Source organism: Oncorhynchus kisutch, linkage group LG4 (genome assembly GCF_002021735.2).
Source record: "Oncorhynchus kisutch isolate 150728-3 linkage group LG4, Okis_V2, whole genome shotgun sequence".
NCBI lineage: Eukaryota > Metazoa > Chordata > Actinopteri > Salmoniformes > Salmonidae > Oncorhynchus > Oncorhynchus kisutch.
The window spans coordinates 72,396,138-72,422,514 of NC_034177.2; the positions used below are offsets into that span (position 1 = coordinate 72,396,138).

General features: G+C 41.2%; 1 protein-coding gene across 6 annotated transcripts in view; it reads left to right on the forward strand.

The window, feature by feature from the left end:
* Positions 1 to 2,953: 2,953 nt before the first annotated feature.
* Positions 2,954 to 26,377, forward strand: part of LOC109889966 (transcription factor COE3-like) — a 73,759-nt gene continuing 50,335 nt past the window's right edge. For 3 of the 6 annotated variants that reach the window (XM_031823578.1, XM_031823579.1, XM_020481834.2), the window contains exons 1-6: positions 2,954 to 3,637; positions 3,893 to 4,049; positions 4,325 to 4,388; positions 4,655 to 4,710; positions 6,374 to 6,447; positions 8,116 to 8,184. In XM_031823578.1, the coding sequence (XP_031679438.1) occupies positions 3,507 to 3,637; positions 3,893 to 4,049; positions 4,325 to 4,388; positions 4,655 to 4,710; positions 6,374 to 6,447; positions 8,116 to 8,184 (551 nt within the window). In that variant the 5' untranslated portion in view covers positions 2,954 to 3,506. The remainder of the gene's footprint in view (positions 3,638 to 3,892; positions 4,050 to 4,324; positions 4,389 to 4,654; positions 4,711 to 6,373; positions 6,448 to 8,115; positions 8,185 to 26,377) is intronic. The other 3 variants (XM_020481833.2, XM_020481835.2, XM_020481836.2) reach the window with 1 other exon arrangement.

Here is a 26,377-nt window from a genome sequence, read left to right on the forward strand (position 1 = left end):
ACCCAATGCGTTTTTCGTTATGCCATTCAGTGTATTTTTTATGAATACATTTTTCCTTGTCTATCATAATATTGTACTTATGTTTTTATTATGATATCTGCCTATGTTACTCATTTGTGTCATATCAGATTGACTTTTAAACAGAGGCTACATGAAGTCTACACAATCTAAGGCAAATAATTATGTTACAAGTGACATTTCTATAAGGAGTTTGATTCGTGTGAACTCCTTGCAACTCTGAAACGAATTTTCTATTTCACATTCAGAAACCAGTTGACAAAGACACACATTTGTCGTAAAATAAATGCGTATTATGCATAGACTATATTTCTCTTTCATATCAAATTCATACCTGGGTTGTTTACTATATTTGACACTAGGCTTTTTGATCACAAAATAGTGAATTGTGCATGGCTTTTGTAAATGTGCATTAGGCCTACATTCATTTTTTATAATAAAAACGCTGAAAGTTCACAAAAGTGGCTTATCCGTGAATCAATCAAGTTAAAACATGATGGCTAATCAGTGAATGTGATTATAATAGTTTTCCTAACGTCCATAGTCTTCAGGACAGCTGGGCAGCGGGCGTCTGATTGACTTTGCCTTGACATCTGGGAGGCCCTCTGGCCTGTGGCATGCGCATCGGCTGATGTCGCCATTTACATGCAAATTTACGGAGATCATGAGGGCCTGGCCCCGTATATTCGTACAAAAAAGAAGACGTCACCATCAACTGTGGAGACTCGTTCCTTCGAGACGGGAGGTCTTAGTCACAAGGCACAAAAGAGCCACGCGCCAATGATCTGAAGACATTCAGCCTCATCACCATGTTAGCTTTTTGGTAATCTAATAATATATATTTTTTAATGAGAATTGCAATATGATCAAAAATATAGGCCCTAATGAATATGCTTGGGAGCAAACAACTGATGCACTTCCAGGAATCTTGTTTTCACTTACGTTCAATGTGGTAGGCCCATATATGCTACAATTAACTTTTTTCGATGCAGAAATAGTTGTGGCCTATGTGGCAAGTTGATTAAGACCAATTGATTGATATAAATAATAGATCAATAATAGATATCAGATTCTTCATCCGTAAACGTGTAGTGTTATCAAATGGGAGATCAACAAACAACATAATTTTATTTGGAACGTGTGATTGTAATATTCTCCTAATGATGGCGAGCGCATTTTCCACGCTGTATGCCCACCATGCAGATGATCCCGGAGAATGAGCCGAGACGGATTCAGGCTCCTCGCCTGTGTGTGGAGCAGCTGACTGCCTCTCGCCACGTCCAGATGGCTTCTGAACACAGATTTGCATTCATTTTCCTCTAATATCTTCTGAAATAGCGGGGCAGCTGCATTTGTTGTCAAATACGGTTTAAAGCCTCCTTTCAGGACAGCATCGTTACCTACGTGACGGGTGTGGAGATCCATTTTCCCTCTCAAGTCAACAGTATCAGATCTAAGAGGATTTGTCTCAACGTCTCCTAATTTGATAATCAGATTTAAATCGAATTGGTGCGTGTAATTAGGGGTTAAGTTCTAATAAACGACTGAAGCCATGTAAAAAAAAAAAAACAGTATGGCTAGGCCAAAGTTCTGTAAAGAAAGATAGGTTGGCAATCTCAAATGAACAGACAAATTTGCTCCGTTCTGCTCCCCAGACTGTTTTATATTTGTGTTCATAGAAGAATGACAGTACAAAATTAAAAAATGAACTGGTAAATGGGCATTTACTTGCTTGTCTGATCAAAATATGTACTGTCCATACATTTTAAAACATTTAATTTTAACGCATGTATAAGGATATATATCTTATTATGCGGAGTGGCAATAAGGCAATAGATCTTGAAAGAGGTGAAAGCAACAGCTTATTATTCACTTATCTTTGGCAGCAGCTATTAACCCTCAACACCAGATAGATTGCTGAGGATACATCTCTTCCTCTCTCCTCCCCCCATTCCCTCCACCTCCTTCACATATTCACCCTCAATAAGGTGAAGGGTTTTCTGAAGCTATGGCTCGGACATTGGCTCTCCTCCAATTCATCAAAACATTATATTACTTATGATGCCTACTGTCACGAGATGAAAATAAGACACGATACCTTATTGTCCCCGATAATGTTTAATACAAGGCGATCCGGATCTTGTTTACATTAGAGGTCAGGGAATATAAATGGAATGAAATTGCACTCATTATGTTTTCCTGATTCATAATATAATTTGGAACATACCCTAAACTCATTATCCACTTTCATTATTCTTATCATTTTGTTTGATAAAAACTTTTAATATCTGCGTCGCTGTAGATTAATTAAAACACAGTCAGTTTACCTACTCGGCTTTATTCGAGATTCTTAGTCGATGTCGTTTTCGATTAAATATAGGCTACATTTGAGATTAAACAAAGATATGACACGAATTTCAATATTTAATCTAAAACATGATATATGTAGGCCTAACATATGGGCCTATTAAATATTTTCGTTAGCTTAGCACACATTAGTGAATTCTCTGCCGGCCATGTCAATCGTATGTGTCATAATACTCCCAATTAAATAACCTAATTAAAACATGAAAATGCTTAATTACAAATCTTCAGAAAAATATAATGTACCATAATTTAAGCAAGCGTTCACAATAGACAAATGACCATTACAGGAATAGCTTTTTAATATAGTGAATGGATGTTGTGTGACGGTCACACCTCGTTGGATTCATATCATTGAAAAAAAATCAACTCACCACATTGCAAGAGGAAAGTAGAGCGAGTGTTCTCAGGTTGCTTCTAGGCTATACTCGTATAGTATAGCGCCAAAGCATGACAGGAACAGTCAGAGCTCCATATATGGTAAAAGCTACGCCCCATGAGCGTCATATTCTGACAGAGCCTCTCCCGTGGGTTTAGAGTTTTGGCTCCCGGGAAAGATTTCAGTCCTCGGGGAAAGAGGGCTTAGTTTTGCATGTTCCCATCCATCCTGCACGACGCGAAAGGCCCCTTATCCACCTCTCCTGCGTACCGGGAACACCTCCACGGTGATCAGCTACTGCGTGTGTTTGTCTTTTGGTGAAGCAGCACCTTTCCATTTCAGGAGTGGTTTATTCAACAGTGTCCTGAAGGTTTTGGATGTGGTGCTTCAAGGATGTCGCTACTTTGAGAGCATCATCCACACACAAACAACAACCATCGATTTTTTTTGTCAATAAGCATAACAAAAAGAAGGAACAATAGCCTAAAAAAATCATAGTCTGTTGAACAAGTCACTTTTCCGGTCTGTGGATACCACACCAACTAAGTAGAGTACTTTGAGAATTGTTCACATCGCTGCAACCCAGGACGCACTGAAGAGGGAGGCGAGACCTGAGGACCGGGTTTTTTTCACCTTGCAAGGCTGATACCGCACTTACGACATCCCGTAAACCCTCAAGGATAACACTTTTGGACGTTTATTTACCCAATTTCACAGGAGGCTCATTGCACGTAAATTGTTCTAAATGTTCGGGATTCAGGAAACTATATCACGGGGTGGGACAACGATGAAGGAGGAACCGCTGGGTGGGCTGAATTCAGTCCGCTCATGGATGCACACAGCTGGGGTGGTTGATGCGAACACAGCCGCCCAAAGGTACGCATGCCAAATCATCTGATTTTCTCACGCATTTTTCATATCGACCCTCACTACCCTGTATCAATTACGGTCTCCCAATGCACCTCTTCGACTCTCCTCTCTTTCATTACATCATAGTACCCCTATTGTAACAAATCAAGAAATCTCTCGTACTCTAACGTGCTTCCACGTCTTCACTGTTTTCATCAGCTCCACCATCTATCCCCCGTGTCTGATACTTAACCGATATGGTCTCTTGTTTTCTCCCCGCAGCGGTGTTGGCTTGGCGCGGGCACACTATGAAAAGCAGCCGCCTTCCAACCTCAGAAAATCAAATTTTTTCCATTTCGTCCTGGCACTGTACGACAGACAGGGTCAACCCGTTGAGATTGAAAGGACAGCTTATGTGGACTTTGTGGAGAAAGATAAAGTAAGCGCTGCATGAGAATATAATTTATTGAATTTCATAATCTGTACTTTGAAATTAACTTGATGTATTTAGAGATGTGTGTGGGTCAGTAAGGCAGGTCACGTGCAATATCGACGTTTTTAACCCCATTCGTCGATGACAGGAGAGTGGTTGTCAGAGCTAAATCTTATTTTTGACAAATTATACATTTTAAATGATGAAATATCAGACAGTTAGATATATAGATATATGCTTTATTTTCAACTCACCATCATCTCATTGTTGATTGTTTTCAGGAACCAAACGGTGAAAAAACGAACAATGGGATCATTTACAAAGTACAGTTGTTGTACAGCAATGGTGAGTGAAACAATTATTTTCATCAATTCAGTATAACCCAAAAGATAAAGGCTATAAATAATAATAAGGATAATAATAATTTACAATTAATTTATTTGCTAAATAAGTATTTATATTTACAGGTAAAATTATGTATTGTGTGTTATTATAGTTTTAGAAATTGTCTCGGTTAAAAACAAACAAATATTTTTGGGGGTCATCAAATGTACATCTCATAGCCTTTACAGCCCTACCTCTGTTTTAACTTGGCATATTTGTTCCCCCAGGCGTCAGAACAGAACAGGATATTTTCATACGGTTAATCGATTCCATGACGAAGCAGGTATAAGCTACTGTTACTCATATATTCATACAGCTTGCTTACGCTAGAGACATTGCTTCTAAACTTCACCTGCATTCTTCACGCATGCATACTATAGGCTAGGCCTCTTCACGAGAGCGTTTTCTTTATGCAATCATGCATTGACTGAAATTGCATTATAGACAGCATGTAGACATATAGCATGTTTTTACGCAACTCTTAAGTAAGAATTAATCAAGCACTAAGTTACCATAAGCTTAGCCTGTAATTGTGTGCCTATTCAATATAAATTGATGGTTTGTAATGCTGGTGCTTTCTGCCGATACGGATAAAGTGTTTCAATAGAATAATACATAAACGTTTTTTGTTTACATATGAGATATCATAGGCTATTGTGTAATAAAGTAGGCTATTTTATTGTTTTGGAGTTACAAGTAGGCCCAAATCATGTTTACTTGTTGAGTCCCTTATTCTAATCTGTGACTTTTAGGCATGTTGCTAGGCTTGACCCATATTAGGCTAAACATAACTAGGCCTAATGTTTGGAAAGAGATTCTGAAATAGCTCCTATAGTTAAAGCATTTCCATTCTTATAAGAATTCTCGAAATTACACCCCTAATCTCCTTACATTAAGGTAACTACACATCTGTAAGAGGCCTTATCTGATATTTTTCAACCATGGTGGTTGTTATTACTACTAATTTACCGAGGGTTACAGCAGATCATCTGAATAGAGCCGTTAAAGCTTCCACCACTCAGAGGGAAAATTCCTCTGCGAATGATCCGAATCAATGACGCAGAACAAGCAGTTTATGGATTTCTCTGTTTCTGCAGCTGCAAATAGCGACATAAATCAAATCAATATAGATAATCGCACAGTGCTCAACAAATAAAAACAGAGCCATCAAAAAAGTAAAGTGGGGTTCAATCCCAGTAAGAATATGACGTCAACATTTCAGAGTGTAATTGTGTATTTTTTCCTCCTAATCATATAGGCCCCACTTTTAATTCAAAATGTCTTAATTTAATAAGTAAGTGCTATACTGAAAATATGGCAAGTTACAGTGCCGTATAATATGCCAGGTAGCCTAGTTCACTAAAGGGGAGCAAAGTGCCTCTCTTCAAAATAGAGGGAGGGAGGAACCGAGGGAGCGAGAGCGGCACAACTGATAGCTGCACACCATCTGTTTCAGCCAATGCTTAAAAATTACTCAACCGTACTGCCAGACACCGCTTTTTATCCACGGAAAGATCATTGTTAGCAGCTCAAAATAAACAACAGATTGCCCATTAACACTTTCCCCCAAATATCCACAGATTATAACCATATTGATGACACTTCATTGAAACTTCCCATATAAAGCTTATTCACATAGGCAATGTGTTATTACAAAAATATATTATAATACAATAATAATACATATTATTATCTGCTATTATCATTTGACAGACATTGTAAAATGTTATCATTTTCGTGCCTTTGCAACATTACACTTGTTGTTTTTTTCCACCAATAACAATATAGCCTATTGGTTTTTTGGACTCAAGTGTTTTTGATTATTCGGTTTTATTAAACATAATGCCCTTTATATTTAGGCTACTATAAAGTTGATTATATACAGTGGCTCATGTATTCAGATATTTAATGTAGACTACACATTTGTGTCTTTATTTTTTCCAAAGGCGATTATATATGAGGGTCAAGACAAAAACCCTGAAATGTGCAGATGTCTTCTTACACACGAAATTATGTGCAGGTAAGTGTTGCTTTTTTCACTCCACGAACTCAAAGCTGTTGAAGAAGTATACAGTTATACATTTTCTCCCCATACTTGTTTATTGTATTGGCATATGACACGGAGTAGGCCTACAAGGAGTGGAGTACAAACAGACTGGTACCCGGCTAGTTGTAGCCTACAGGGCCTCTTAGTGAATCTATTAGTCTGATGCCAGCGAGTCTGCGCCTCAAAACATGGAGTCAAGTCTTGGTTGATCCCACATATCATCAGTGACCAGCGTGCTTTTTAAGCGTCATTTAACCACGCAAATCTCAAGGTCTCATGTGTCATGTCCCTCTGCTATTCAACGGTGTCATTGATACTAAAAGGAAACACGTATTTTGTTGTTATTGTTGAGCTCAGCGTGAGCTTTGTGAGCAGTTACTGAATTCGGATACTCTCGGTTAACCTTTCCTTTGTTGCACCGGCGCATTGTTAAAGTTTTTGAGAGCAAGTGCACCGACCGAGAACTGAGAATGATTAGCCTTAAAACATTTTTTTTTAAACTCGTAACTTATACAACATGTTATACATGCATCTATCACTTATTTGTGAGGCGTGGAATTTGGTGCGCTCTAGATATAATCTTACTGTCAGTGTCAAAGAGAAAGTGTATTCTGTAGTGGGAGGCAGGTGGCCTATAGCAAAAACCTAAAGGTCTCTGGTTCCTATCTCAGAGACGACCAGGTGAAACGTCTGTGGATGTGCCCTTGAGCAAGGCACTTAACTCTAATTGCTCCTGAAATTCGCTCTGCATAAGTGTGTCTGTAAAATGTAATCAGACTTACTGAAGGCTAACATCATTAAAGAGGCCATGAGGTTAGAAGTAGCCTATAGGCCTGCTCCATGAGAGTATTCTTCTGATCTTTTTTGCTCTGGTAAAACATTAAGTACATTGTTGCACTAATATGCAGTATTAGAGTAAAATACACTCAACCTATCCCTGTCTATATGTTGTGGAAAATACACATCATGTCATTTGAATGATAGAATGGACTCACAGTAGCTTTTAAAATGCATTATCTTTCTTCCCTTGCCATATGGCTTTAATCAATCTCATTTGGACCTGTGGCCATTATACAAGTATACATTTTCAATTCAAATGGTAAGCAGCAGTATATTTGTGTTTGATTTCAGGTTTAATTAAATCTCCAATCAAAGAACTGGAGGTATACTATAGGTTTAGAGAAAAGATGGTGGAAACATGTGGTGGAGGATAGATTAGTGCTTTTGAGTCCATAATTGATAAATGCCCCGCAGAAATATTGGTTGAGGGTGGCATCTTGCATCTCCCCCAGAAATAGCAGCTTGGCAATTAGAGGTAAACAAAAGCTGAAGCTGTGAAAAGTGACTCCCCTGCCTCCTGGCCCAATCCCCCTTCTACTTTCCTTCCCCTCTTTTCCAGCGCTAAGGCAAACACTGTACCGCAAAATGTGTTTTTTTGCCATTTTAATTATCCATCAGAATCCATGACAGGATAGATTTAGTGTACTCTATTTCTCTATTCTTTTTTGTGTTTGAATGTAACACAATGACGTGTTGCCTTAGAAGGCAGCATACATTTTGAAGGATCTAATATTTACTCTATGGTCTTATAAACAGTAACAGCCACTGTGGTGATCTCAAACACACTCTTTCTTCCCCTAGCCGGTGTTGTGATAAGAAGAGCTGTGGCAACAGGAACGAGACTCCGTCAGACCCTGTGATCATCGACAGGTAGGCCCTGCTCCATGTCTCCTTCATACTGCTGTGATTGTGATCTGTGTTAGATTCAGCTCTGTTGGGAAGTTAGTGAGCACTCCCCAGTGTTTTGGTGCCCAGGTGGGTTGACTCCAACCTTCTGGTCAACTCTACGGGAACTGTGGCTGATTGCTCTGTGAGCAGGTGAGGGAGGTCTTTACTTTGCGCTCAGAGGGGCGGTCACCACCTGGAGAGGGGCGTTCAATCACAGGTGCATCACGCGGGGTATTCTTCTAATTAGCGAGGGGTTTATCATGATTTTTGTATCTCATCAATTTTGTTGTCTATTTAAGTAGTCATTATCCAGTGCTACGGTTGTGAGTAAAGGTGGTTAGGGCTCTGTTGTGATATAATAGGAGTTTGTGGCAGTGATTTTTATCGTAACCTTTAGGTTTACAGTATGTAAAAATATATTACAGTTTTTGGGTTATTCAGATAACACATTCAGTGAACATAAACTGCATTTTGGCTACTTCCATTCCTTCCATTAAGTATTTCTGTTATTCAGACTCCTCTATCTCACGGCTGAAAAAGGAATATGTGTGCGTATGTGTGTGCCCCCGTGTCTGTAGGAGGGACTGTCCTCAGCATTGAGCCCATGTAACTCTCACCATGGAGTACGGAGAGACAGCAATGCTAATGTTTGACTAGCCGGAATCACTGTTTGTTTAGCGGAGAATGCCTGGTATCTGACAGAGGGGACAACTCTCTTATTAGTAATCAAATAGGGCTGAGCAGTTGTTGCCACCACTCCAGAAGCTTCTCATGTATCAGGAAGTAGGAGCTGCCCAGGATGCCTGCCTGGCTGGATTACCACAGCTACTGCTTCTCTAGACACCTCTCTCTCTCTCTCTACTAGGAGAGCTGGTGTTCCTCCATTATGTAGGACTGGATGTAACATTACGTTCCGGCCATTATGTATGTGATTTATATTGAGCAGCTCAAGGCAACACTTATAATTCAAATAAATATATAAAGGGCTCTCATCATGTCCTTTATGAAGCTGATTGTCCAATCTATTAGTATTTATTGGATGAAATGTTCACACAAAAACCTAAAGTATGACAGATAAACATCTCACTTATTTCCACTTCTTTAAAGTTTGCTTTGTAGTACTGCCTTGTCGTCAGGGTTGGGGAGTAACTGATTAGATGAAACCAGTTACATGTAGTCTGATTTTTTAAAAATGTAACTGTAATCAGTTACGTTACCATCAAAAAAAAATTGTAATCAGATTACAGGTACTTTTGAAAAACTAGATTATTACTTCTAGGATTCATTTTAAATTCAGAAAGGATGTTTGCAGAACAAAATACATAAAAACAACTTTTTGTTTTTTTAACGACATTCAATTTAGCGTTGAAACAAGGTACAAGTTTAAGTTTGTTCTACCTGATTGAGTCTGACCACAAGTCAGAGACCACTATGATGACACACCAAATGCGTCTGATGGATCCTTTTTGTCTTCTTCTAATGCCTCTTAAGGAGAATGTAATCCAAAAGTAACTTAAAGTAATCAGATTACGTTACTGAGTTTGGCTTAATCCAAAAGTTATGTTACTCATAAAAAATTTGGACAAGTAACTAGTACCTGTAACAGATTACATTTAGAAAGAAACCCTTCCCAACCCTGCTCGCCACTTTCATTGCGTTGAGTTTCACACTCTATTATTCTTAATTCTGTGCACTAAAACATGTAACATAAGTACAATAGCCAAAATGAAAGCATGGAGAATTACCGTCAAAGAGGAAAAAAGGAGAAGCGGATGGATATTGTAAACTCAACCGGCTCAGAAAAAAGGCTCAGATTTTCATTGTGACAGGAGTGAATGGGAGTAGAGTATCCTTTTCCTCACACAATGAGCCGGTCTGTTGAATCACAAAAGCATATGTTCCTCATTAGACCCTCCCATTGTCTCCATTCCATAACTATGAGCAGATCAGTTCACCCTCCCGGACCCACACTACTTCCCATTGACTTCACACTGACTAAAGGGGGGTGTTCTGGAGTTTTAGGGTTTACACAAAATCACTGAAGTGTACTGTACTGCATGCACATGTCACCCAGTTTACCATCCTGATATAGTAATTTTCAGTGAACATATAAGTGAGATTTTATGACGCCTCATTGTGTTAAACTCTCTTGCTACATCTCTCAGTTTCTCATGCAAATTGTGAGTAGCACCTGTGCTGCAGTTGCTTCTGGCTAAAAGTGATTACTTTCAATTGAAGAGACCTGAGAGTTTAGTATGTGAAAAACAGGAGAGAGGTCTAATTTTAAATCAGTAATGTCTTAGGTATCTGCCTACATTACAGTATAAAACATCTAGTTCAGCTCTGCCACATTTCCTAGAGAAACAGTAGCATTGCCCAACTGTTAAGAAACAGATTTGGAGTGAATCATGGACGGTGTTGCCTCGCTGTTACATTTTCCCAGATGGTAAGAGGGGAAAGCGCACACAGCTAGCTGGCATGTAGCAAGATATTAACTGGCGTTCCCATGGATCTGGCATATCCGACTGAGTTTGGGAAACTTATCATTCCAAATGTGTCCTATTTTCCTGTGGTCAAGCCAGACATCTGTTTACCCCATTTTCTCTCCCAGTTCGATGCAGATTTTCAGTAATTTTTTTGAAAGGAAAGAATTCTTTAAAAAAGTTTGTTAGATTTAAGCCTAACAGCTGTCACAGAGTATTAATGCTGGTGGATCTTTAAAGCTGCAATATGTAACTTTTTGGGCGACCTGACCAAATTCACATAGAAATGTGTGATATAGATCTGTCATTTTCATTGAAAGCAAGTCTAAGGAGCAGTAGATCGGTTCTATGTGCGCTATTTCAATGCTTTCCACTTTTTTGTTTTCAGTTTTGTACACCAGCTTCAAACAGCTGAAAATACAATATTTTTGTTTTTGGAAAATATATTTCACAGCGGTTTAGATGGTACAATGATACTCTACACTATACTTGCTTGTTTTGTCACATAAACTGAAATTAGGCAAACTTTTGGATTTTTTGCAACCAGGAAATGGCAGAGCGAATTCTGCATATTGCATCTTTAAATATTTCATATGACTTTTGATGTCATTACATTATTCATATTTGTTTTATAGGGAAAGAAAGTAACTATTGTGTGTGTTAAGGGAAACTATAAACTGCTGGGTAAAGGCTGGTTGTTTTCTGCATTGACTGTACATTTAAAGTCTATTGTGTTCTGTGTGTCTTTGGCATAATCGTTCCTCTTCTAATCAGGAAATGAGAATGTTGGAAACTATGTTGGCCCTTGCAGAAACAAAAAGACGCCTACTGAATTTGGTCAATAATTGTATCACTATTGCGATGACTACAGTACTTCGCAGTTGGTTATAATCATATCTTCCCGTTAGGAAGTCAGTGGTGCAACGGATGTCACATCTATAAGCTAGTGGCGCCTTAAAGTGAGTGAGGGCGTGGGCTCATCCAGGCAGTAATTTGAGTATCGAGAGTTATAGTGATGAGGTGCCCAATATCTGATTAGCTGGTTTCCCCATTTAAAGTATGTGTAGAGCTGCGTGTGCCAAACATAACTCAATTTGTGATGACTCTCCTGCACTGGTATCGGTCTTCACTCTCCTGCATATTGACTTTGTCTTCTCCTGTGTGAAAGATTATATACATGGTCCAGGCTTACGCATGGATTTTGTAATAAGAAAGAGGAACATGCTGTTGGAAAAAAAGAGAGAAAATGACTCATTCTCTCTGTCAAAGTTCAAAGGTTGTGTATATCTCAGAGGAGATGCAGCAGATTAGGTGAGGATAGCAGAGGAGGGAGTGTGTTTTCAGAGCTCTGGCTGCCCATACATGAATTTTGAATTGAATGTATGTTCACACAGCTTAACATCCGTGTCAATTTACGCTCCCATCCAGAAAGGAGGACTGTGGACCAGACCAAATCATGTCAGCTCCGCTTATTCCAGCTTCAACCGCACTCCCTTTCACTTCCTGTCACAAAGGTCAAAGTGCGCTGACCTCTGGAGGCCGCTCAGCCACTGAATAATTCATGACATTGACTTATTATTTTTTATTCTTTCAGTCATCAGCACACATGGTTGTGCTGTGGAAGGATTTTATTCATTTAGCTCATTTATAAAGGCCTCCACACCTGTTCACATGTTAATGCAATTACTTTTTTGGCCTAATGCAAATTTTGCACTATGTCGCTCATTAGTGCGCTGTATTTTCTAAATTACTGTGCGTTATTGTTTATTTGTGGAACAGCGACGAGGTCATATCCCAGAGTGCAGTGCACTTGTTGTTGAGTTGTTTGTCAGCAACAAAAGACTCCAGGGTTGGACCATCTCATATGTGGTTTCTCTTCTCTCTACCAACAAATTTGAAAATTGGTGTGGTGGTGTGTTCCCATCTGGGTTTTGCAAAACCGTGATTAACTCCCAAGCTGAACAAATGCCAGTATTTATAAGGTCAGCTTTTTGCGTTGGAAATGCTATGTAAATGAGAATCAGCGAAAGGGGACATTAAGCAAAATTAAATTCATTGTCTCCTTTAATGTCATTTACATTTTTGGCTAAGCCCTGGACTGTCAAAGAGGATTTCAGAGACCATTTTAATTACACATGAAAAAATGGGGGGTGTTCTCATGAGAGGCAGTGTTTTGATAACCTGTAAAGAGAGGTCTGTTTATGATTGATTGATGAACCACCTACAGTAAATTTCATGTTTCCACTGCATCTTCCATTGCACCATAAACTGTATGTAGTGTTAATTCACCATCCATCCACAAGTGAGAATTATGCAATGCAGAGGTGCAGAGCAATGCACAGGTTGTGTTGTTGTGTTCAATACTGGAGGTGTTTCTCATGGACTCTTTGTATCATTCAGTAGAGGATTTGGACTTGGTTCGGGGATGGTGAACATACAGTTTAGACGTACTAAACAGTGCAGTCGATTAAAGTAGCTGCCTTTGGGGAAAAACACACACACACACACACACACACACACACACACACACACACACACACACACACACACACACACACACACACACACACACACACACACACACACACACACACACACACACACTCTCAAACTTTTCATGTTCATGCCTCAACAATATTTCCATCTCCGTGTTTTATTTACGTCTGTTTTCAGTGTAACCTATTTGACAGACGTGAGTTTTTTGACACCCTGTGAGAAAGGAGAGAAGAAACTGGCCACTGCACTGGACTGGAGTGATGTTTGAGTGAAAGTGTCTCCTTTTGAGCCAGATTAGGAATAGCAGGAAGTGTTGAGAGTGAAACCTGTACTTGGCAGCTCTCTGTTGGCTTGCACTTGCCGAAAAATGAAACCCAGACCCTCTTTGCAACCTTGGAGCCAGAAACTCCTTCCCACTGTTCCAACATTCAGGATTGGGTAATACTGTTCACTAAGCAAAACATGACCTCAAATTATTCTGTTCTGTTTTTTATTCCCTCCTCCCTCATGTCGGTTTTATCACAGTTTGTAAATGTCAAGACATGTACAAAGACGCACAGTATAAATTATATTTTCCAAATGACGCTCTCATGTTTGGGTTCACATGAGTGGCGTCTGAAGGTAACATGGTGCCTGGTGTACACGGGGGAGACCCACCTCACTTGTGTAGGATTCCCCATGGGCATCAGCTAATGGCAAGACTTGACAACAGCACAGAAGATGGGGGTGTTGTGTTTTACTAGTGCTGAGCAGGGGTGATGACTTTAACATGTGTGCAGAGAGAGCAGGAGATGTGTGTGTTTATTAAAGAGAGAGAGAGAGAGAGGTGTGCTGTACAAGAAATAAGTCTGGACCAACAAAGTGAGGGATTCGGCTCCAGCTTGACTGCACTGAAAGACGAAACATGGTTCCACATGCGTTGAGAAAGAGCAGTCCATCTGTCCATGGAGACAACCCCTCTCCCCCTCTCCTTCTCTCCCCCTCTCCTTCTCTCCCCCTCTCTTCCCCCATTTTACTCCCTTGGTTCACTGCATTGACAGAAAAAGGCCTGAGCTGGGGCGATGGGATGAAGGCATGGGCAAAGAGCAACACTGGACCTCACTCACACACACACACATGCATGTGTACATATGCACCCCTGTGCACACACACACACACACACACACACACATATTTTTGATTTATAAAACGAGTGATATTTCTTTGTTATAATTTTGATAGTTTATATTTTCCAGCTTCGGTTTCACTGTCTCCTATTACATCCAATAACTCTGTGGAGTACCATGGTAACACTGTACATTAAGTTGCTCTAAAAGACGATTACAATCAAGCATAATATTTGGAAATTACTATATATTGTGATGCTGTAGAAATATAATTTATAATAATACAGTACACAATGAAAATTGTACTTGAAAATGAAATCAAACCTAAATAAAATGTCGCTCCAATGCTTAACAGCCGTCCTTTATAATTAGACTCTGTAGCTGTTTAGTCTTCGTTTGGTTTCTTAATGCGTTAATGGTACAAATGCTTTTTCAAACATCCTCGGCTCCTATGAATGAAATTTAGGTCACCCGTCGTACTGTTTTCACATGCTTTTATTCATTTGAAAAAATATTTCCTTTCTTTCTTTTGGCATGTTCTCACTCCCATTAAATCCTTATTAGGTTCCCCCTAATTGTCAAACTAACTGTTGGGTCAACCTCAGTCGTATCTGGCCGTAAAACAGCACATTAGGCCCTGGTGAGGGATATATGTGGTATTTCATCGGAGATGGAGTAATGCTGGGGTTTTATGGTTAAGTACCAGTTCACGCCCACGCCATTTGTTTCGCATTAGGCTGGAGGTTTTGTAAATCAGATCAATATGTTTGCCGTGATGTGATTCCTTGCCGGGATCTCCCGAGTCGTTCTTTCCTCCACTACTTTTCTTATGGGACCGGTTGTCGATGCACACTCACTCCACCCACCCCTCCCATCCATCCATCTCTCTCTCTCTATCTCTATCCCTCCCTCCATCTCCACCTCAATCTATTTCCATTTTCTGAATGTAGCAATTTGTAGTGTGACATGGCTGAGATTAGGATGGGATGCAGTCGGAGGCGGATTGCATTGGACATGGTCCTGCTCCCATGGCGTGGGGTCACATGACAAAGATGGGGAATTGTGGGATGGGGTCATCAGTTACCTCGAGGAAACGAGCGGGTCTTCTGGTCGCTCCGATGGCCCCCAGGGGTGCCTGGGATAGATCCGAGGGAAAGCCCCAGAGAAAGTCCTGAACCAGTGTCATTTATTAAAAGTGACAAGTTATTTCTAAGTATAGCTCCTTTTTCTTTTTTGCCCTCTGTCCACAAATCACGCAGATATGATAACTGTAAGGATGACCCCCTCTTTTTTACATATACACATCTTCCATTCAGTCTGGGAACATTTGTGTTCTGTTTAAGGACCTAGTTATTATTGTTTGAAATCAGGAATTATTAACAGCTCTGAAAATATTTCAATATGCGTTCAAAAGTTAGTTGTAAAACGTTTGTCTTTGTAAATGAAAACCATCTTGTTGCATTTAAAACAATCCACTTCAACATCTATTTTGGTGGCGTAGTCAGATTCTCATAATTCTTATATTACTGTAAAGCGTAATATTAGATTTTCTTAAATGATATTATTGTATTCTACAATGAGCCTCCTTTCCCCTGTGGAGTGGTGTGGTCCTTTTGACCTCCTCCCCCTCCCCCTTTACAGCCGGCCCCAACTGCGTTAATGATATATGACAGAAATTTCCTTGTGCTGGTTCAGTGGCAAGAAAGGTCCTGGCTAGTCTATATCAATCCATCTGTCTTATGTCCCCATGTCTTGAATTACCGCTTGATGGAAACCTGCTGCTGGCTCCTCTTGCCAATTGAAATCAGATCTCCTCTACAGCCCGGTGTAATATTGATCCATATTCAACACCCAAGCTGCCAATCAATCACTATTGATTTACAATAAAAAACACTCCTATGCTTGTTCAGCACCACATTCGATGTGGTGGAAGAAAAAACAGCATTGTGCCTTTACCATGCAGGGACCAGAGCAATATGAATATGTGAGGAAAGGAAAATTTATTCTTGGTTTGAAACCATGACAACATGGTTAGTGTACACCATCAAGTGCTACAACAGAAACAATGTTCCACTCCAGTCATGTGAAACGACGATCCATTCCTGTCATGTGAAACGACAATCCACTCTAGTCATGTGAAACAAACCAATAACAATTGTTTAACGGGACAACATTTCTATTAGGAGTCATGTATTGAAGAAGTCCTGCCCTGTTTCTGAATTAGCATACATCTCTATTGCAGTGGGGAAGTATAACTGTCATGTCAAATCTGTCTGAAATTTAAATGGAAGGCTTTAGGCTTTAAATGTGGGTTCAGCCATGTGCACTTCAGATTGATTTCTACATGTTAATACAATGACAAGACTTCCTGTGGCTTGATATGAATTGGCCTCTCGTTATCCCACACTCATACACAGACATGCTCTCTCCCTCCCACACCCTCACTATTAGAGCCCAGTGTTGAGTATAGAGCAGCCTTAGTAGCTCCTGATCATGTCTTAGTCCTCCCCCCTGACCCTCTGTCAAATAACTGTTCCCATCCAGCCGGTCCGAGTCCCGGCGCAGGCCCATGGACATCTGAAATATATTATCCCCAATCTCTGACATCCAGGAGTTTACAGTTTTATAATGATGGGGAAAACCACATGTCCCTGGAGGGAGCGGACATTTTTGGGATACCTCCCCATCTGTTTGGTTCTAAACTCAGGCTGGACCAACAGGACAGCACGGCACATTTTACCAGCCCTGGTCCAGCCAGTCTGGAACTCATTACATTGTGTGATAAAGCAAATTCAATAGAGTTCCCTCCTTGGTGACTGTGGCACCGTCTCTCGCCTGGTTGTCCCTGTGTATGTACTGGTTGTTTGTTTGTCCTGGAGAGGCTGACTGAGGGTTAATGCAGGGACCGGGCCAGCCAGGTTGGAGGCGACGCTAAACCTGAGCTGCCTGGCATTGCTCTGCTCCCTCACGGCTGGCCTTGTTTGGACTGCAGCTCCGGTTTGCTTTCTTAGAGGGAAGCTGAGCCCTCATAATCACTGGCCCTTCCTTTGGATGGGGAGCGTTGCACAGACAGGAGGGAGTGATGACATAGTCCGAGAGGCCTTGCCAGTCCACCGTCGTGCTCTTAGCATATTTATTTTCTCTGCTCATTGTATGGTTTAAGTCACATCGTATTATGTTCGACCCTTATGCACGTGCAGATCACTCTGATGGGATGAGGTATATGCTATTGACCTGTGGGCTTTGTCTTCACAAATCATTGTGGGGTTTACTGACTGGCTGACCTGAGTGTAATCTTTATCAGTCTAAATGACCATATCCTCTGCTTTTGGCGGCTTCATACGTGAACTTATAGACCCTTGACAGATAGAGGAAACCTGACCATTTTCAGAGGATACTTGTAAGATCTAAACCGTTTCAATATAAGAACAAGTGTTCTTGAGACCTCCCTATTGTTTTAGACTACCGAACGGGGCCGCCGGAAAACGTGTGGCGAGACGGCATTTGCCACAGCACTTTTCAATCAGGTGTGGCAGCGCCACACCACTTTTGATTTAGTTTAATAACATATATCGACACAAAATAAAATATATCGAGACAAAGCATTAAAAAGAGGGGCAAAGTGCTGTTTTTTAGACCAATTTGCCTCATGATTTGTCAAATCACACACACTTTCTCTATGCTTCACATTGGAGTGCTGCTGCAGGCTCTTTGCATGTCTTGACCAATCAGATTAACGGAAATCACAGATCATGCAGGCCGGGCCCCCGCTCTCCACTTACCTCCAGTATTTATTTAGCAAGCGGAATAACACATCACTCCCAACAGACACAAGCAAAAACTCTTCCATAAATGTAGCAGCCTATACATCTAGACATTAGAGATCTGACATGCTGTATTGCATGGAAATGAGACTATTTTTCATTCTGATCAACTGTAGGCTACTATCAACAGCAGCTGCATAGCCTATACATCTAAACATTAGAGATCTGACATGCTGTATTGCATGGAAATGAGACTATTTTTCATTCTGATCAACTGTAGGCTACTATCAACAGCAGCTGCATAGCCTATACATCTAAACATTAGAGATCTGACATGCTGTATTGCATGGAAATGAGACTATTTTTCATTCTGATCAACTGTAGGCTACTATCAACAGCAGCTGCATAGTCTAGCCTACTACATACAGTATGTGCCCTGTCCCTCTGGCCAGGGTAAATGAAGTGGCAACATTGTGTCTTTATAGCCCATTTGTTTGTGAGAATTTGGTTTATATTCAAACTTGGGCTGACTAGGCAACCTAGACTTTTTCAATCCCAAATGATTAACTGGAATTAATCAATAAACACAATAGCTGACAGACTGTGAGGAAATGTTTTATTAGGCCTACAGTTGCATAGGGAAGGACAACACAATGTAAACCTGGATAAAGCAAGCTCAGCCCAGTGAGTTTTATTGTCCAATCATGTTGCTTTCTCTGTGTCTGTGTATAGGAAACCCCCTAATCCTTCTTTATTCAAATATAATTCATATGAATAAGTACAAGGTTGCTGCAGTTTGACAGGTTTTTCATCCTCCCCAAGTTCACAAGTTTTTCCAATATATTTTTTCAAAGGATGTGACCATGATTACAAAAACTCTGGTCCCATCACAGCCCATGTTATAACTTTTTTACAACAGATGAATCACGTAATACTGTATTAGCTACAAAGTTTTACCTGGTTAGGTTACCAGATCAGGAAAAACTACTGTTCTCCGAATTGTTTTCCCGCCACACCACTCTGAGACCTGTTGTGCCACGTCTGCTACCGATAAAGTTTTATTCAAATGCCACTGTGGTGTTTTGTTATTGAAATGGCTTGTCGATTCGAATAGGGTCAACCTGGCCTGACAATACAATCTCATTGTAACCAGTGGAGAGTGAAAGACATAGCAGTAGTGTAGCTTCACCAGAACACACAGTGAGATTGAAGGAGGGGGGCAGAGTGAGTGGCTCCTCCAGATGGAGATCCAGGATAACAACCCTTTTCCAGAGATTCCATAATAGGAATCTACCCAGGCTCGCCTATTAAGTTGTGCAAACAACGAGGAATGAGCAGAGAGAGAGAGAGAGAGAGAGAGAGAGAGAGAGAGAGAGAGAGAGAGAGAGAGAGATAGGGGTAGAGGAGATTATGTGGAGTGAAATGGACAACCCACATGGCTTCACCTCTCTTGTGCAAGTGCCAAATAGACACTGTCAGGAAAGTCTCAGGTCATGTGGTCTACAATAGTCAAAGAACAGCCTTGCAAAAAGGGCTCTTTTTTCAGTCACAGAGGTGCATGACAAGATTTGTTTTTGTTTTCTGTTGGGAAAGGTGAAAGTATGACATGCAGTTCAGGAAGGTCAGTGTTGGGGTTAAGAGGTCGCAACCTCTTTGGTACCTGAGCAACCTCATATGGTTTAGCCTTTTCTCAGGCTCCTCTAAAACGGGGTTGAAAGATATGTGTGTGTGTGTGTGTGTGTTTGTGTGTGTGTTTGGTTGAATGGTAGGTTCCCTAGTGATCTATCATCAGCAGCAGAAACACAGATAGGCTGGCAGCTACTGCAGCTAATCAGCGTAAGACAGATTGGCAGGACTTTCTCAGTTAAGATGCATAACACCAGGAACAGAAGGAGTCAGAAAGACTGAGTACAGTGGTTGTTGAAAGTTGACCTCGCATACAAATAAAGAGTATGTAGAACAACTGTATAATCATCCAATGAAAATGCTTTTTCCTAACCAAAGTGTTTTCTTCTTGTCATACATAACAATTGGCTATTATTTTTCTCGTGTCAGTTCTACCAAACATAACGTAGTCCCCCAATGTCTCTAAAGCTGCATTTTTCTCAAAGATAGTCTATTTGTGTACAGATTGGCCTGTCACTTTGTGAAACAACATTCCTGATGTTTTATTGTTGCTCTGCCATCACCCTCTCTTCCTGTTTACAAAGTGGTTTTTTGTCGTTTGAGGGAAGTAAACTTCATCAGGTCGACACTGAGGTGTGCTTCTCATGTCACTCAGTGGAGCTTTCCCCTAATGAAATGCTGCATACAGATTTTTGCCTGCGGGCTCAGGGGGATAAGACCGTGGAAACAGAATGAAAAGAGCCCCTTTCCACATTCGCACGCACACACACACACACACACACACACACACACACACACACACACACACACACACACACACACTTGCTTGAGTGCATCCATGTGAAGAGATCCAAATCTGCAATTTATTCAAATATTGATATTTCTACTTGTCAGGAGAAAGGTGCCTTGAAATTTCCTCTGAGTACTCCTGTCATAAAAATGGCAAAAAATATGTCAGATCATTCATAAATGGAGTTCAGCACTCTGAAGTCAGTAGGGAACAGCAAAAAATATATATATATGCTTGTCAATGAAGAATAGGAGCAATATTAAAGAGACTAACACTTCCTCTTCCATCATGTCAAGGAATCAGCCATTGCAGGCCCATAGTGTAAACTTGTGTAGCAGTTTGTGTGTGTGTGTGTGTGTGTATGTGCATAATATATTTGAATGTGTACATATGTATGTATATTTATCTTCATGTGAATGAGTGTGTGTGCAGGCCATGTTGTGACTCCTGCTTAGATCTGTTTGTTGTCTCCTCTATTGAGACACACCATTTCCCATCCTGCTTCAGCCAATGGGAGCGTGGCCCCCCTGCAGAGGTCCGTAACCGGACGCTGCCCTCCATGTGGTTTGAATTAGGGCCCCTGAAGCTGTGAAGGACGCCTCGAATGACGTGAGGCACTCACACACAAATTCCAATCTGCTGAACGGTGGTGGAAAATAGTTTTTTCGGGAAACCTCCACAATTTTTTGGGCTCGGGCCCGGAGCGATTAAAACAGGGTGGAAACCAATAACTCAATGAATCATGACCATTTGTCCTATGAAGTCTGCCTCACTCAGTCACACCCACATGCACGTCCGAATCAGCTCTCTCAGATTAGAGCTTTTCAAACTAAACCAGAGAAAAATCTTGTTCAGTATTCCCTTGGCTGAATGGAAGTCTCAACACTGGGAGCAGATGAGGCAGACAAGGTTCAGATAATGCATGGGGCAGCGAGGCTCCATTGTGCGAAGGCGATACAGAAAAGGACCCAGTATCTCTCTCCGTTGGTCATGTGACACTATAGTTCATAGCTGTTGACGAGGAGCGGTTTGGCACAGCTTGGGACCCATCTGGGTGGTGCAGATACCCAGACAGAGGAGCTATTTTACAGCTATGCATCTGTGTGGCTGAAGAGATATTTAGCATATGCTGCTATACCAGAGAATATGCTTCCACATTGCCAGTCATAGATTAGTGCTTATTTCCTAAAGCCCCATGGAAACTCTGATAGATGCAGTACAATCCAAAGTTGGCTATGTGAATAATAATTTTTGTATCTTTGTTGCTTTGGTAGAAAACACATCCTATTCGACTTTGTAATGACTCCATTGATTTAAAAAATATATATATAAAAAAATAAATGAAACTATATCATTTTCATTATTTATTTCACTGTACCCTGCAATCACTTCTGCAACCCTGTACATGTGACTAATCAACACTGAATCTGAATGGCTAATGTTAAGGCTAGGACCGTGGCTGGCAGGTTGAGACAATGCCTGTCAATCTACCTGCATGACACCTTTCATACAGTGTGTCCACAGTGTGGGGGGGGGCATGCTCAGTCGTCTGGGCTGCAACACGGACCAGTGCTCTGCTGACAGGGAGAGGGAAAACGTTTACCGCCTCAGTCCTCCATTAACTCCGTGAAGACACTTGAAAATAATGATATGGATTGGGTTGGTTTTGGCAATGGCTTCCACAAAGGAAGGATTACTTGTTGATACAGTAGTAATATAGTTAGGTGTTATCGGAGTATGTGTGCATTTCCGAGTAGTCAAACTAGTCTGTATAGAAGAACTCTATCTGTTCATATATGTGTATGTGAAATGTGTGTGTCTCATAAGATTACACACCTCTTCCCACAATCAAACAGCGACATCTTCCTCAAACTATTCAAATGAAGGCATACAAAACTGGGAGTAACAACATTGTCTGATAACGACGGCCTTATAGATCCTTTTGTCTTCCATATCTCTTTCTCTCCCTTTCCTCTCTCCACAAGGCTGTCACACATTCACCCCCTAACAGAGTGCTCTTCCACAGAGATCAGGAGCTCCGTTCCTGTCAGCGGTGCTTTGTCACGTAGCAGAGTAGCGTGGAACTCACCCAGAGCTGTTGAACAAACATCAGTCCAGCCTGTCAATAGCACCTCCGCAAACTAATTGCCTGTTAAATTAACCATCCCCGAAGCTGCCCACACACTTTGACTCTAAGCGCACCTTGTTAGAGGACAAGAGATACTCTTCTGTTTGACACCTTGTTTTTATTCCTACAATTTTTGTAGCTGTGCACAGTCCAGTGACCGTGAGATGGCTTTTTTGTAATTCATAAAGAAAACCTAGGGTACAATTAGGTGGGTGTGATTTTACTTCACAAAGCAAGGGTTACAGTATGTATCATTTTATTTTTCTTGTTTCACTCATTGCATGGTCATAGACAGTTCACCTTGGACCATCTGTTATTGTTGTGTTTTTTCCCGTAGTCATTAGACGGTAGTAGTGTAGTAGCCCGTTGGTTTTTCTGTAAGCCTGTATTAACAGTGCTGTGGGATTGACACAGCTGGGGAGAGCAGCTTGAGGCTCTACGCTCAGGTATACACAGCGGGGTTCAAAGCTCCTTCCTGAATCCTGATCAGAGCGCTACCTTGGCCAACCGATGGCCTATTAAATATACATGGGCAGGGGTCAGATCTGCAGGTCCCCGCTTCCTCCCAGTCATGTGCACTTAAGCGGAAGGGCTGGGCAACAATAAAAATCTCCTCTCGCTCCAGTGAGCTCTCCCCTGACACCTCCACCTCCAGTGTGTACGTCAAGGACAGCGCTCACCTAGCGCTGCATTACAACCCTGCCTTTGTGAATAGGCCAAATGGTGGATTTTCTTTACACTTGTCATGATATATTTATATTCAATAACACCCAAGACCACTCTGCCTCTCCATCCTCTAGACGTTGATACAAAGAGAATGAGTTTTAACTGTAGTTTTACTGTGGTGTAATGGTTGGACGTGTGATAAGGTAGGCTAGGAGGCAGAAACAGCGAGGAATGCTGCGGTGGCCCTTCATGCCCAGGCGTGAGTAATATATTCAGAGTGACAGTCACTCTGTGTTGTTCGTTAAGCCTGCTCTGTCGGCCTAATGAAGTGGAGCAGCAGTTTATCAATTCACCCAGAGGTGAGCCACTTGTGTCGGGGGGGAACCCTTTTACCAGGTGTCACAGTGGTCGGGTTGGTGCCCCTTTCACCTCCGGCGAGTGTCCAACGAGACAGCGGCTTTGACAGCGACAGCGGGACACACAAGCTTTCAGCGGGAGATCCACTAAACAGGATCGGTGGGCATTGTTGTCATCCTATAAAAGAAGCAGACAGAGAAGAAGCAGATAGATAGACGAGAAAGGGTGTTGACTGAATCGGAAAGAGGATCGCGAAAGGAGATGTAAAAAACTGCCTATGTGGTTGTTCATCTACAGAATCAGCACACAGCACAGTGTACATCCATGACACACAACTCAGGGGTTTCTCCATCAACAATCCCCACCCGCAACTACGTCCCATCCTCCCCCACTATTCCTTCCTCCATTCCACATTGCTTGTGTTCATTTAGACAGCAGTGACCTGCCTTGTACACACATCAGCCCTTTCTCTCATGAGTAATTGCGATGGTCTCCTGGAGGATAATGTGGTTTAAACTCCACGTCGCCTGTCTATTAGGAGAGACATGATGGCAACCACAAATAATAAAATACATATTTATTCCTCTATATGTGACGCTAACTAGGCAACATATCAAGCGGGTGCTGCTGCTAATGGTCTCTCTCTGTCTGATATGGTACCCTCTATTCCATTTCCCAAGGGCCTCGCCTCCACATATCTTCTGCTTCATTTTCCACGGGAGCCCGGTCATAAATGCACATACACCTCATATATATTTGATAGTTAATATTTATCCTCGCCAGGGAAGTGCACTTTACATGTGGTAACATACGATTACCTGCGATTCGTATGGCAAAGAAACAAAAAAATCGATGTGGATATATAATTCATGACAGAGGGGCTATCAGTTTTTATGGCTCTCTATCCAGGCTCATTAAATTTTTATCATAATTGACTGGAAGCAGGAGTTTTTAAAGCATGTTTCATTCCCTCACTTTCTACCTTTAATAATTAAGTCAAGTTTAATTGGTTGTATTTTGAAGCACCTAGATGATAGCACTTTCCATATTCAGAATCATTAATTATAGATGATGATATGTTATGCATTAGTGTGTGAATTTATTTATTCAGTAAGGCAGAGAAGGTATGTCATTGCCTAAAAATCATAAGAAAAAAACAACTATTATCTCACCCGCTTCAAACACCCCTTTTGGCTGTTTAATGCCATGATATGGCGCTGTCTCTCAAAACTCCCTCAAGAACTATGAACCCTGAATCGACTCCACTGATTGGTGGTCAAGTTGCTCTCTTGACGGCAGATTGACAGAAGAAAAATTGCTCTTTCAAATTTCACCCTTCATTCGCTGCAGTTGTTCTTCCACACATCAACTCTCTCCTCCGTGTCTGAGACAGACAGAGGCTTTATCCATTAGACGGTAGCAGGGCGGACGACTGGACAGATTGAGGTGGGATGGAGGACACAGGGCTGGAAGACAATCCTACATTTGAGCACTCTGAAGGAAAATCAATCATGTCATCATAAGTGAGAAGTATGGATGAATTTCATCAGCTGGTTTCTGTCCCGTTCATGCCACTGGCTCCCTGACTGGTCTGTCCTGCTGACTGGCTGCCTCAGTGACCCCTGGATTTAAGAAGGGGAGGATTCTGAGATCTGTTGTAATAAGAGAGATAGTTCGGTAGTCTCAGTGTAGTTCTCTAGTAGTGTGTTAAGTGCACAACTGCTGGGAACCTCTGATGGTTTCCCATGACAATGTGGTAATGGTTTAACCATCTGATTTTAAACGAAACATATTGAATGATTTCGTAAGAGGATGTTTCGCAACAATCTCCCAATATGAGGAAGTGTTTTAAAGGGCACCAGGACTTTGTCTCTTGACATCTTTACCCCATTGTTTCATGAGGTCACATATGAGCACTAAAAGCACTGTGGGTATAGGGTGTGAAACGATCCAAAATGGATGAAAGTGATGACATGGAAAGCAGCGAGGTGAAATCGACAGCTAGTTTACAGCCTTGTTGTTGATTCAAGCGACAGAGAGAGAGAGAGAGAGTGATCGAGAGAGTGAGAGAGAGAGTGGGAGAGAGAGCGAGAGAGAGCGAGAGGAAGAGCGAGAGAGAGTGTGCGCGTGAGAGACAGAGAGAGAGAGAGAGAAGGGTTTGGTTAAAGTGGTGATAAATTTAATGGAAAAATCAAATACAAAACAAATTCATTCCTCTCCACTTGATGCTTGAGTCGTTCCTTTCTTGGCCTGTCTTAAGCCTTTAAAATAAACTGTCACTCCTTATTGATTGAATCTGAATTGTTACTGAGATTTCTGAAAAGTAGTCTTGACACACACCGTGCAAATGGTAATCTTGGGAGATGAGAACATGCAGACTGAACAGCTAACACTTCAGACTTCAAATAAAAGGGCTTTTCTTCTCGCCTTTCAAATCTAACTTAATGCACTTTGTAGGATTGCACATTTCATTGATTAATGTGTTGTACTACAGGATATACATATAGAGTATATCAACAGCATTGCTAATAAGGTGTCAAGTTTAACCCTTGCTTGCTGTTAGACAGAAGGAAGCCATGCCCTTCATCATTGGAATTGTTCATACACAACAACAATAACAACAACAACAACAGAACATCAAATGGTTGTGTCACAGTGTGTTTACCATTTGCGTCATATCAGTGATGGAGATGCCATGATCAATTTCAACTGATATCATATTAAATGTTCAACGACCAGATAAATGAACATTGTAAGTG